At 39.6% G+C, this 13,583-nt stretch overlaps 1 protein-coding gene across 9 annotated transcripts in view; it reads right to left on the reverse strand.

The window, feature by feature from the left end:
* Nucleotides 1-655: 655 nt before the first annotated feature.
* The window catches only part of LOC132977035 (protein 4.1-like), a 93,322-nt gene continuing 80,394 nt past the window's right edge, over nucleotides 656-13,583 (reverse strand). For 8 of the 9 annotated variants that reach the window (XM_061041388.1, XM_061041389.1, XM_061041386.1 and 5 more), the window contains 8 exons: nucleotides 13,065-13,115; nucleotides 11,360-11,719; nucleotides 10,750-10,878; nucleotides 8,367-8,423; nucleotides 5,467-5,562; nucleotides 4,737-4,817; nucleotides 4,517-4,633; nucleotides 656-2,929 (listed from right to left, as the gene is read on the reverse strand). In XM_061041388.1, coding sequence (XP_060897371.1) covers nucleotides 2,924-2,929; nucleotides 4,517-4,633; nucleotides 4,737-4,817; nucleotides 5,467-5,562; nucleotides 8,367-8,423; nucleotides 10,750-10,878; nucleotides 11,360-11,719; nucleotides 13,065-13,115 — 897 coding nt within the window. In that variant the 3' untranslated portion in view covers nucleotides 656-2,923. The remainder of the gene's footprint in view (nucleotides 2,930-4,516; nucleotides 4,634-4,736; nucleotides 4,818-5,466; nucleotides 5,563-8,366; nucleotides 8,424-10,749; nucleotides 10,879-11,359; nucleotides 11,720-13,064; nucleotides 13,116-13,583) is intronic. The other variant, XM_061041390.1, reaches the window with a different exon arrangement.

Here is a 13,583-nt window from a genome sequence, read left to right on the forward strand (position 1 = left end):
ATTAACAGCAGTTTGACAGTTTCAGGTCAGGATGAGAGGGGTAAGACAACATGGGTGACAAAGCCATGGTCACAAATGTTGGAAAAGCTTCTTTGAGTATCACTAACTCTGCTGTGTTATAGGTTTTGGTTACACGTCTTTATGCATGAGAGTTCACAGTTTTCTCCCTTTAGAGGATAGAAGAAAGAATAATGGCTGCTTATTGCAAATCTTACGAGCAGTGTGCTTCACTGCTTATGTTAACAGAAGCACAATGACAGCAACACGGCTAACATTGGTCAGGCTTGATTAGAGGGACTGTTATGTATGATAAGTGATGCATAGTATAGTATTAAAGGTCATCCAAGATATATGTTACAGCCAACAGGTTTTTCGTGGTAGACAGCTGCAATTGTAAGTCACACTATAAGTCTCGGCGTTGTCTGTGAGGGGGGACAGGAAGGAAAAGCACAGGCCACACATTCACCACTCCTATAAATACAATTACAAACTCATACACCATAATTTAAGATTAAATCCAACAAAAAACAAAACAAGTACCCATGTTAATCTTGTGGTTTTGAACTTTTCAGGCAGTGTTTGTGAGCATGCACATATCGGTTTATTTCATTGACTCATTCTCTGACGTCGCTGTTTAAAGCTGCAGTGATCCGTGTTTGTTTTTTTTATACTGCGAATGAATTAAAAGACTGTGTCATGTGAAGATGTCGCTCAAAGTAACAATTACCAACACCGAAATATACCCTGATTCCCTTTAGGTAGCGTAGCATGCTAGCCACTTTCACCCTATTGTTGTAGTTATATTATGCAGACTAAAGCCCCGTTTCCACCAAGCGGTCCGGTTCAGTTCGGTACGGTACGGTTACCATTTATTGGAGTTTCCACTGTCATAAGTTGGGAATGGTACCAAAATAAGGGATTGGTACCATCCTACTTTTTTGTTAACCCTTCTGTTGGGGTTCCAAGGGTACCGATCCGACCTTAAAGGGTCCCTTGTTTACTGTGTCCCTGTTCTTCTTGAACGTTTAACTTAATTAATAGCTAGCTGTGTTGAGCTGCTTTGATGTCACACTATTACATAGCTGACGCGGCTATCTCCATACACACTCTGCTTACCAAATAAGGGTACGGTTGGCTGTGGAAACGCAAGCAAGTTCAGGGTTTACCGTACCAAACTGTACCACACTGTACTGAACCAAACCGGACTGCTTGGTGGAAACGGGGCTAATGTTAACCTTTACCTGGAAAAAACAATGACATATCTACTAGCCCTAAAAGACCAATACAGACTGAAATTATTTACATGATGGCCGGATAACTCCAAACGAGTTAATGTCTTACTCTGTCAGATATTTAATTTGACATCTGTTTACCAGCTCTCTAGCTCCAAATGGATGGAACGAATGGAGATCTTGCTGACAACTGATTGACAGGAGAGCTGTTCAGACTTTACATCTTCAGAGAACAGCATACAGACAACCAGATATGTCAGGCTGAACAAAACCAAGAATGGTTTCCCCAGCAATTAACTGCATTTCTCCTCATTGCATCATAACTTTCTCATTAGGGGATCCGTGAGATATATTTTTTTGCTAACCTTTGTAACATCTCAAGTAAGTACTGAGCAAAGTAACCGCATGATAAGCTTCTCTGTCAGAGGTTTTCACACGTGTGTTCACATGGAAGACCGAAACGTCCAAAAACACAAGAATAACCCACAAAATCTGTTTCATAATGGAAGGCAGTAAAAATCAAGTAAGGGGGGAAAAAAATACATGTTAACACTTCTGAAACGTATTAGATAAAACATTATTTATATTAAAATTTCTCTAAAAATGCTTTAACTGTGCCCAAAACATGTATCAAGCATTTCTTTATATAGATGACGAGTAGACATTGAATGACGTTGGTAACAGTGACTGGGAGAAATGGGAGGACAGTGATGAGAATATGTTAGAGAGACTGGGACCGAAGTGACGGTTCCAGCCGTCCAATGAGGAGTGCACGACTGTCCTTCATCAGCAGGGTCCATCAAGATTGCAACGTGTCCCACCACTGGCCCAGTGTGTTTTTTTTTTTTTTTTGTTGTTTACAGTTTCACACTAGGTGCTCTGTCCCATCATGTCAGAGTTTCTTATGGATGTGTATTTTTCTTTTCATTCCCTCAGCTATTTTTGTTATTGAATCATGCAGATTATAATCATCTGATATTATACATATTTCATAAACAAGCGACCACTGGACATAAATTAGATCCTCTATAGATAAAAATGTAAAAAGCTAATAAGACAGCTGTTTATATACTGAAGGTGGCAAAGCCAAGGAGGTGGCAACAACGAGCAAAAGGCTTCATCTTGCCACGTGGCACCGACCTCCAGATCCCCAAATACCCACCAGCATTGTCTCCATTCCTTTCACCAACTCTTCTCTGCTCTTACGTCTTCTTTCGTTTATAAGAGTAGCACAGAACAGATATTTGGGGCATTGTAGAAAGCAGAAAGTTGTGAGAGGTTTGGGTTGAAAACTGATTCAAAACGAGCCAAAGTATTTGAAATAATGTGCAAAGTTTTAGACGATAGTAAAAGTGAATTTAAATCGCAACAGCTGTGACCAGGTTCAACTTTCGATCTTGCAACACTCCACTTGATTGAACCAAGTGATAAATCATCCGTCAGAAGTCTTTTCTTGTTTCATGAGGAGATGGAGAGGGCCCGGGACAGGACGGGATGCAGTGGCGGGCTCAGAGGCTGGGTCAGTTTGTTTTGTCTAAAGGGACAGGAGTGGAAGTCTACTGCTTTATGGAGCGCAAAAAAAGGGGTTTGGGGAGTCCTCATGAATGGTGGTGTTCTGCAGGCTGGGACAGGAGACACACAGCTGAAGGATCCTCTCTCCTGCCCTCTGTCTCAGGAGCAACCATGACCAATCAGGACTGCAAAGAGACAACAACACAACAGATGTGTCATCACACATAAAAAAAATAAATAAAAAAAGGCATTTAAGAGGCAGTTGCTATGTTTCAATTCAGGGGGTGCATCCATCCAGGCTGTCCCATTTTGAAGGCTTCTTTAAATGCCGTCAACAAATGCATCCTCTTTTCCTGACTAAGGAAGGATCCATCTGGTGCATTCTTCATGGAACAACGATTAATTGTGCAACAATTCAAACGAGCTGCCATATGCTTCCGCTTTTTTTAGGGGGTGAGGGCTGGATTGACATGTCAGACTTCAACCCGCTTAGAGGACTAAAACCACGGTGCACGACTTAGGCCATTTCACCCACGAGTAACAAATATAATTGTTTTTAAATCTATCTAATAACTACAAATATTAATGTTAACAAAGGCGCTTTTTAACTTTAAAATGATCTTTAAAGAATAGGCGGATGTACTGTACGGGACATTAGATATGTTGTTTAGAATGGAAAAGGCCGGGCACTTCGTGGGCTGTCTCCTTCAAAGGATGCTACGCCTGAATTGGGACATAGCAAGAGAGCACAAAAAATTTTATAGTAGAGATACAATTGATGAAAACATAATCAGTGATCATTTGATCTATTTAATGGCCAACAGGGTACCCTATACGTTCTCAGGTGTGCATGGTTGCAGGAACATACCATGAAAAATTATTCAAAAACTCCATGGCACACTGAAAATAACTTGACTGTATTTTATTGTGGGCGAACAACGCATTTCGCCTGTAGCTTCCTCAGTGCTGGGGCAGGAATGCTGAATCGGATGACATTTGAATTTTTATTCGTACAAAGCTGTCCTTAATTCTTAAATGCCTTGAATGTATTAATGCTTAATTGTGGATCAACTCATTTAATTTGTTCTGTTAGCCTTATTTTACATATTTTATTTTACATTTTAAGGTTTTACATCCACTATGAAAATTGTCCCTGCAATCTTGTATTTCAGCACGCCTATAAACCCCCTGCTCAGAACAAACTGTTTCTGTGTTTTAAATGCAAGTGAGCTGGGCTTAGGAGGCTTGGACTTTCATTGACCATGTCCTACTGTTTACAGTGGAAAGGCAGATTCAAAAGGCAGAAAAAACACTGAGCTGTGGGAGGGGTTACTTCCCTTTGTGATGTCATAAATGGAAAATCTCCAAATGGCAAAGGCAAAAGATGGAGAGGATGGACATTTCTCATTATTGTTTTTTGTTTTTTTCACGGTAGGGACACATGTTAGTGTTAGAAAAACATGGTAAAGTGTATTTTGCATATTATGTGACCTTTAAACTTAATATTTTTGATATCAATAATTCATGCAAAACACTAAGCTTCTTTGTTTTTTTCAAACCTCCTATTTAAATGAAAGCTTTCATTCTAATATTGAACTATTACTGGTACCTGTTTGCATGTGTTTGTTATTGTAAAAAAAAAAGACATTCTAACCAGAAAGCTCATGGCCCAGGTATCCCTTAACCGCACTGGGCCCAGAAAGATGAACCCAGTTGGCCCTGTCAGTAACTGATGCGAGAACACACAGTGTAGTCATAACATAGTCTCATACCTCTGCTTTCTGCTTTAACTCCTCAGTAGGAGATTCTGTTTCCCTGATAACCACAGCTTTTGTCACCAGCATGTCGGGGTGCTGCTGCTTGGCCTCTTGGATCGCCATGGCAAGGGCCTGGGAATATGAAGCATCGACATATGGTTCACATATATGTTAACGTATGGGGGCTATACCAGACATAGTCAAAAGTTATTATTATGTTAAAAGTTCTTCACACCTGATGTTGGTCCACATCATCGTCTCCTGTGATAATAATCCTCTTCTCGATTCTGGTTTCTGAGTAGCCTCCTTTCACAGTCTGCAGAACACATTCATCAGACACAAGTTTCATGAATCACTCCCACCAATTCAAAATTATAATCAACATGGGTCCCAAAAAAAGTGGCGATCAAGGGTGTCATTGTTTGCCTACGAGCTAGCTCAGGCAGTGTGAGGAGTGATTAGGTTGAAACATAAACTATGTTCTGCTGAAATGAATGTTTTTCTGACTGAAATGTATTTTCATCTCTTACGTGTGTTTAAAAATGTATCTCTGTGGTGTTTCTTCAGAAACCTCAACTGATTAATGCACCAGACAGTTTCCTCTGATCATACGCATTCTTTAAAACTTTGAATATATCGTCATAATGGAGTCAATAGATTACATTTTTTTTTTTTAATTTTGGGTCATATCATTAAAACATTAGCCTTTGCTGCTATGATTTAAATAACTTGAAAATAAAGTCAAGAAGTAACTGGTATTAATCTGTACCCCATAGAGGTTTATAATTTTGTTATACTACATTATCTGACAACCGAATGATTTCTATTTAAAAAATGATTCTCTCAATGTCAAAATGTAATTTGTAATGTAATGCAACATTTGATGAGAGGGGATGGAATAGATTCAAACTGTACCATAAGATACAGATGTTAGTGGCCATGGAAGTAAAAAAAAAAGGCGTTACCTTGGTAACTTGAGTTGTGGTTGCCGTAGTGACACTTTCAGCTGTGATGGTCAGCGGGGACACAACCGACTCCCTCTCCTGGGTACTTGGTTTTACCTGCAGCACATTTATTAGAAGAGAGTGAAATAAACGTATCACCAACTGAGAACAGAAAAGAAAATTTCTACTGGCCAAAGAAAGCCAACATTAAAATCTCTCATGTAGGCATCAGGTATTTTTGAGAGTAACTCACCTGTAAAAACAAACAGGCAGATTTAGATCAATCATTCTCTACTTTCATTTAGAGAACTCTGTTTGTCGTCACAGCTTGAGCTGACGGTATTTACATTTTAATAAAGGGGGATGAGACAAATAGAGCTGAAGGGCTAAGACAAATCCCCTCTCTCCACCGGAAAGCATAATCTATCATAACTGTACATAACGACAGCTTTATAAGTCCTTTAAGTCACAGTGTGGAAAGTAAGCTGGCATTTACTCATATCATATTTTACACTAATGAAGGGTAAACTGATGCACAATACAAAGAAACATTTAAATGGAGTCTGTATGAAAACTGTAACTGTCATACAGAACTGCTCTGTACAGACTTTCTGACATAACAAACATACAGATACAGATGAAGTCAGCAGTGGTATAGGCTTGCTGCTGAGAGTTTCATACACACTCCCACTACCAGCTAAATGGTTTGGGATGGCCCCCAAGTGGCGAGCCCTCCACACAAGAAGGCATATGTAGTGTGGAGGGAGAGGGTGTACTGTAGGAGTCAGATGAAGGCCCCTTAAATTGAGTCATTCTAGACTTCAGTTATGTGGGTGTGTAAAGGAGAAGACCTGCTTGAATACTGAATGCTTGAATACTTTTTGTTTCACCGTCCCATGTATGACAACATAAGGGATGTATGTTTTAGAAAAAAACTGATTCCATTAACGTTGATTTCTTCTGTTTAGATGATTATGAAAAACTGGAGTTGTGCTTTAGAGGAGGAACATTTTTTTTATCTGATTTTATCTGCAAAGCCTGAGAGAAGAGAATACACTATTTCAGGCTCAGCTGTGAAATGATCATGCTACTTAATAGTGAAATGAATTGTTGAACCACTGAAACTGAATTTTTATAAAAGTGTTTTATAAACCCATGAGGGTTGGGCACTTTGTGTGCATGACACATCATTCAAATAGAATCAAATCAACCAATCGTAGGATTTAATTGAGTATGGAAAAGAAAACGTTCTTGAAGTACAAAGTAGACAACTCTAAATCTGGAAAAGGTGTTTAAACATAAAGAACGTAAACACCCAAAAGAAGTCTGCTAACATTGACATGGTTAAATACTTGGAACAACTTTACCTGTAGCTAAGAATGAGAACTTGTAATTTCAAATCAACCTGAGAAGACCCCACAGCTTGTGAATACCTGCAGATCCATCAGAACCATCATCTTATGTTATCTCTTAATAGATCCAGAGTTTATTAATTCATTTAGGCTCATTTTAAGGACACACTTAAGGCTTATATGAGAGGTCACAGCATATCGTAAGGGGCATGTTAAATTAAAATAAGAGAATACCATTATTAAATGATGAATGATAAGCATATTGAAACAGGACCCACTCCATGACAAAAACATAATTCATCTCTTGATACATGTATGTATACATTAACTTGTGCACCGATAACGCCTAAGCAACTATGATTAGGACAAGATATCACTCTAATGAAATCTTTGTTTTATTGTACATTTTCCACACCCCCTGTGGTACTTCTTGTGTCTCTGCTGATTTTGTTCTGTACATGTTTAAGGTGTGGTTCCAATAAAAAAAAAATCTGAACCTGTTTTATTTTAACAGTCATACATATCACTCAATTGAGAATCTTTGCTGTGAAAAATATTTTCTAAAAGTCTTTTTCAGAAGTATGCTGTAAATTCTGCCATCTAACCCTACTGCAGCAGTTTGAAGCATTAATAATTGTAATATAGAACTAAAAAATGTTTGTCATATAATCTGTTTTGCTTTTAAAGGTCATAAAGAGACATCAGTGTTAATTTCAGTCTGTTTCACGACCAGTTAAAAACTCCTAACAGGAGCTTTAAGAAGGAAACAGTTCCATAAATCATTCATAGTAGAGTCTAATAAAGTAGAGGGTTTAAAGGTCGACTGAAAACTGAAGCGATTTCTCTGTTATTTAAAACAGCATGATCAATGTAAGAAACAGATCATTACACTGAAGATTTTGATGTAAAGCTGTTTCGGGATGGATGACCTCGAACAAAAAACTGCTACAAACACAAAGACCTTGAATCTGAGATAACTGTGGGGTAAATCATAATATAATAGAGTGGTTGGAGGAGATGCTTTTCTAACAGTCTCCAAAGGACAAACCAACATTATTATCATTTTATCATAACATTAGTTCATTCTCTATTAATGAATCGATTTACATGACAGAGAAATACTGGTATGATAAAAAGCATCTGCATATGGATATTGTTTGCACTCAGAGGAATCAGAGTTATTCTAAGAACTGTAGCTTGTAGCGGACCTGTTTGTATAAATTGCCAAATGCGCATTCTCAGAGTCAAACAACTGAGTCGTGATTATGATATCAAATGCACGTGCTGTAGCACACTTTCATAGATGACTCACAATCCAGATATGACTTTCAAACATTCATCAGTGTCACTTTTGTTCAGAAAAATACAAAGTAAAGGTCAGGCCTGCAAAATGAGATAGCAACAGCACAATGGTTTAAGACTGTTACTCTGCCGCCATACAAACACACACACACACGCACACGCACACGCGCACACACACACACACACACACACACACACACACACACACACACACACACACACACACAGGCTGTCCTACTGATGTATCATGTCTGCATAGATACTCACAGGGGAGCCATTTTCTTTAGGGGCAGCAGCAGCAGCAGCCTTCCGCGGGCTGAAGTTCTGAGGACAGAGACATGCAGGATGAATTACAAACAGTGAAATCTGTAGCAAGAGACTTCAACAATCAACTTCCTACTACAACATATGATCAGCTACAAAGAAATTGAATGAGTGATCATACAAAGGATCACTACTTCATTTAGCGTAGTGACAATATTATAAGTCGGTCATCCAATCAGCTTAGAGGACATTTTCTTGTGGTCTTGCTTTCGTCACTGCCAAAATCTCAAAATCTCAAAATCTTTGTATTTCTACTTAATAAAGATGTGATGTTTTTTATTAGGACCCGACCAATTAATTGGCCATCCGATAATATTGGACGATATTAGCACATCCAGTGACTATTGGCAGTGTTTCCCCTACCATTATATTAGGGGGGCGGCCCGCCCCTCTTGAAGGTCAAGTTAATAAAAATAAATAATAATAATAATAAAAAAAATTTGGGGGGCTTTTTGTGCCTTAATTGTAGAGATGGGATAGTGGATAGAGTCGGAAATCAGGGAAAGAAGTCATTTAAGGATACCTTTCCGATAGAACAGGACAGCTGTTATTAAAAGTAACGCATGATCACCAAGAACTCCAAGTGTTTGTGTCGACGTCCGTCTGCCCGCACCTCCCAACCCCCCCCACCAAAGCGGTAAACCTAGGGGAAACACTGATTGGTATTGGCTGCTTTTATTGCAGATATATTTCGAGATGTATTGATCAGTCAAAAAACATTACATTTGAGTATTGTTGTATTACACTAGCCGCTCTCTTTCACCAGCAGAGGGCACTATATGGATTAAAACAAGCATTATCACACTCCAGAGTGTCAAGCAGTGATGCACGTACATGTGCAGTTTCTTTCCAGTTGAGTACCCATACTTTCTTAAATATCTTTATCTTCTAACTGCATTTGAGGGATCAACACAATAAATGTGTACACCTATATCTTAAATTTCTTTTAAAAAAGGATCTGCGCATGCTTTTTTTAGTGTGATACAATACACTACGATCAATACATTTTATTATCTCCTTGGGGAAGTTTGTCTTGGGCTACAAGTCCTGAAGACATTCAGCTGCTTCTACAGAAGAATCTACTACCACATTTGTTTCACCCATGCTTGTTTTTTAGCTCAATATCAGAGCTCACTGGAGGCTTTTTTTAATGTCATTAGTAACACCTGTCCTGAAAAACTACAAAGCCTTCTGTGGAAAGCATCTTTCCAGCAACAAACAGGTTCAAACAACCGATTCACTGGTGAGGTTTTGTAAGATTGCATCTAATTCTTCTGTATCTTTGTGTGCTGACAGTGTTATCTGCAACATTATTAAATAATGACAGGGCTAAATAATGTTTAACAGGGGAAAAGAGTGTTCTATTGCTTCAGAGAACCGTTTCACAGGAGAGACAATGTTTCAATTCCACCCTCCAAAAGCTTCATAGCCTCAGCTCAAATCAATTCATGGACCTATGTAAGTACAATATGATATGATCTCTTAAGCTTTATGTAAGAGGAGTCCATGCAAACGTTTGCCTTCATTTGTTTTCAAAGTATTTTTATGACTGACAATCAAACACAGCGTGTGTTTCCTTGATGAATTGTCTATGAAGGTAATCCTAAAGCTGAACAAATTATTTTTACTCCAGTCTGGCACGCCTGCCCTAATTTAAGGCCAGACTGCTGGCGGCAGTTCAGAATTTGTGCTATTGTTTGGAAACTTGACAGAGCATTACATGGCTCCCTCTGCTGGCAGAACAATGATGGTGCTGGAGATCTTTGTCGGCCTAACCATGACGTCATCGTCCATTTGCTGCAGATGCACACACACACTCACACACACGCATGCATGTCATGCTCTGAGATCTTTGACTCAACAATAATGTGGCACTTCAAAGCCTCCTCATGATTGCCTGAGTTCATTCACACCATTAGCTGAATGGCTAAAAAGCTCGGCAATAATTATATTTTAATAAGGCACCTGTGGGAGAGCCTGCCAGCTCTAAAATCTTTGCCACGGAGATGAATGGGATTCGCACCTGCTTTCATCATCCTCATTAATGCACTGTCAATGCTCTAATCACTCCATAATGATGCTATTATGTCATCCTCATCCAGGGAATATGGCTTTCACATCACTAAAGCATAAAGAGAGGGCTTCCTCCTAATCAAGTCCAACTTCAGAGTCCTGCCAAAGTATTTAATTATTCAATGCCAGTCCATTTGTGAGCTGACTTCTGGGTTTGGTCCTATGATGAGTGTTGTTCTCAACCTACTGTACGTGACAGTATAGTGAGGTTGTTTCACATTGTCTGTAGCATGGTGTCGTACAGTTGCTTTACCTGTGGTGAGACATTCATGATGTTGGGGTGCACCTCTGATCCATTCGTATGGTTCTCTGGCTTGGTGTCAGACCTCTTCAGCATATGAGCCATATTAACAGCACTGGGGTCTTTCTTTGCCACAGGAGGCTGTGTGAAACACAAAGTGTACAGTTTAGTCAATTAGTTCACAGCAAGACCTCTGCACAACTTCATAAAATAATGCATTCCTTACAAGCAAAGAATAGTTTAAACACAGAGAAACTTCAAAAACAAACAAAAAGATTTGTTCTTTTACTGGGTCGTTCAGCTTGATGACATTATGCAAATGAAGATGCAGCAGCAGCAGCAGCAGCAGCAGGGAGACACTCAGCAACTCAAATAAAATGGGTTCAAAAAGTATACATTTACAAACCAGATAAAAAAATAAAAAAATGAAAGGGAATTAAACCTGCTTTAAATGAAAATATTAAACATTAACACATAATATAACAATAGTCAAATGAAACGAGATGGTTCCACAAGAAAATGAATAAAAAAATGAAACTGCAGGTCGTTATGGCAACACAGTCCAGCCTGGGAGGGTGAATCCAATGGGGGGTGATGAGGATGAAGGATGAACACATTCTACCTCATGATGTGTTCCCATCTCAGGAAGCTTCTCCTCCATTGGAGACTTGTCCCGGGAGCCCATTAGGCGGGCTGAGTAGAACCTTGAGGTCTCCTCAAAGTCCTCCCGGCCCACTTCAGGCTGTCGCTCCCTCTCTCCCAGCTCTGACATGCCTTTGGAAAATTCATCCGAGCCAGAGTGGAGGTCCATGATGACGGTGAAGTCGACCTCGGCCTCCAGGCTGGATGTGGAGCTGACTGTCATGCTGGAGCACTTGCGCTCAATGCCCAGGTGGGTTTCTCTCATGCAGGCCACCGTGTCCCGCTCCTGCTCTTCCTCTGAGGTCATGATCGGCTGGGGCCTCCTGTCCCCAAGCTCCTTCTGGACCATGAACACACACGAGATCACCACTCTGGGTTACCTCACCGCATATGGATGTATGATGAAAATGACAAAGAATGGACTGGAAGAATAATCCTAATATTTGAAGGTGGTTTGTTTGCTGGGGTTCTAAAGAAAGGCTCCACAATCAAGCAATACAACGTATCCTGAATATACCTGAGAAACCACACAATGATAATCAGGAGTGCAAAGGACTGCAAATTAGTAATAGATATTGAAAGTAGATGTGGGGACAATGAATGGTTGGAAACATACATATATAGAAAAGGGGGTAGTTATATGCACATCAGGTAGGTTCAGGGCAGTGCAAAAACAACAGGTTGAGGAAGAAGTTACTCGAATGCCGCAAAAAGTTTTTATTCTATCACAATCACAATGTTTCAACCAGAGGTCGTCTTCAGGTGATAATTTCAAAAATTATCACCATATCAGAATTTGAGCAAGTCTAAGGGGCATATCTTCTTCCTCAGTCTGCTGGGGACATAGATAGAACAGGACCTTTTACTAGTACTGTACAAGAAATAGGGTTTGTTTTGACTTTTTGTTCCAACTTTCTGGCTTTTTTACGATTTTACGATATGTCAAAAAATGTGTTTTCTTATCAATTGAGAATTGATAAGGAAGCTAAAATAACATATACATTGTGTGGCTACTGTAATGTCTCTGGGCATGCCTAAAAGGAGTACAATTAGAGCACATAAAAAACATGTATGTAGGTTCCTACAAAATGATTTTTTATAAGACATCATAATGGCATTTCTATCCACTGCATAGTTCCCAAATTAGCCCCAAAAGTGTAAACCCTTTATCATTCCCTTCATGGCTTCTGTAGGAAAAACTTTTAGGTTTCCAAAAGCAACCATTCACAAAACAGTTTGGCTGAACTGCTGTGCGACACACGACAAAGGATCAGGAGCAAAATTACTCTGTTTCAAGGCCAAAAGGGTTGGGCACGATCTAATTATAATGTAGTCCCTGAGGCAGCCAGCTTTAAGTCATGTCCCTTATATTAATTACATTTAGAATAGCTAATTGGATCAAAGTAAAAACTGGATTATACCAGTGATGGACAAGCGCTGGGAGTTCTGTTAACATCACACAGATTTAATTCAAAATCTGATGATTGGCAAAGAAGACAGCAGCTGAGCAGTCAGTTAAAAATTAACACTCCCTTCTTTACAGCTTTAGGCTATTTGTCAGGAGAAACTGGTGCAGTGAATCAAGAGGCATGCAGTTTACGGCAGAGAGGGGCACAGAGAGGGAAAGAGATGGTGAAAGTCAAGGATGGAAAGTATAAAGGTGGGTTTAAATACAAATGAGTAACCTTGAAGTCAGCAAACGGCTCTTCATAAATGGCAGGAGTAGAGACAGGCTCCTGCAGGGGGAAGCAGAGGAAAGAGAAGAGAGAGCATCTAAGGGTTAGCATAAGCAGAAGTGGCCAGTGGAAAAACAGGCCACCACACACACAGATGTCCTAGCAGCAGAGCTTGATGGAGGCCTGACAGTACGAGTCCAGTGATTTCTGAGCACCAGATTGTAACCTTAACTGCTCTCCTACGCTGCTCAGAGAGACTCAAAATCTAAATGTAGCCAAACATTTTCAAATAGCTAGTTATACAGTCATTTTGGTTTCTATCAAATGACTCAAACCAAAAAAAAAAAATGTAGGTGATCTCTTGGACCTGATCTAGGCCCACTGGCTCTTTTCAGATCAAGCTAGGTTAAAATGGACTCAGGCCTACATTTCAAGCGCTACTCCGCAAATACTCAACATTAAGCAATACAGTTCAGAGCACAGGAAAGAGCTGAGCCTAAGAACCTAATTTAGAAATCTACAGACTGT

Source organism: Labrus mixtus, chromosome 7 (genome assembly GCF_963584025.1).
Source record: "Labrus mixtus chromosome 7, fLabMix1.1, whole genome shotgun sequence".
Lineage (NCBI taxonomy): Eukaryota > Metazoa > Chordata > Actinopteri > Labriformes > Labridae > Labrus > Labrus mixtus.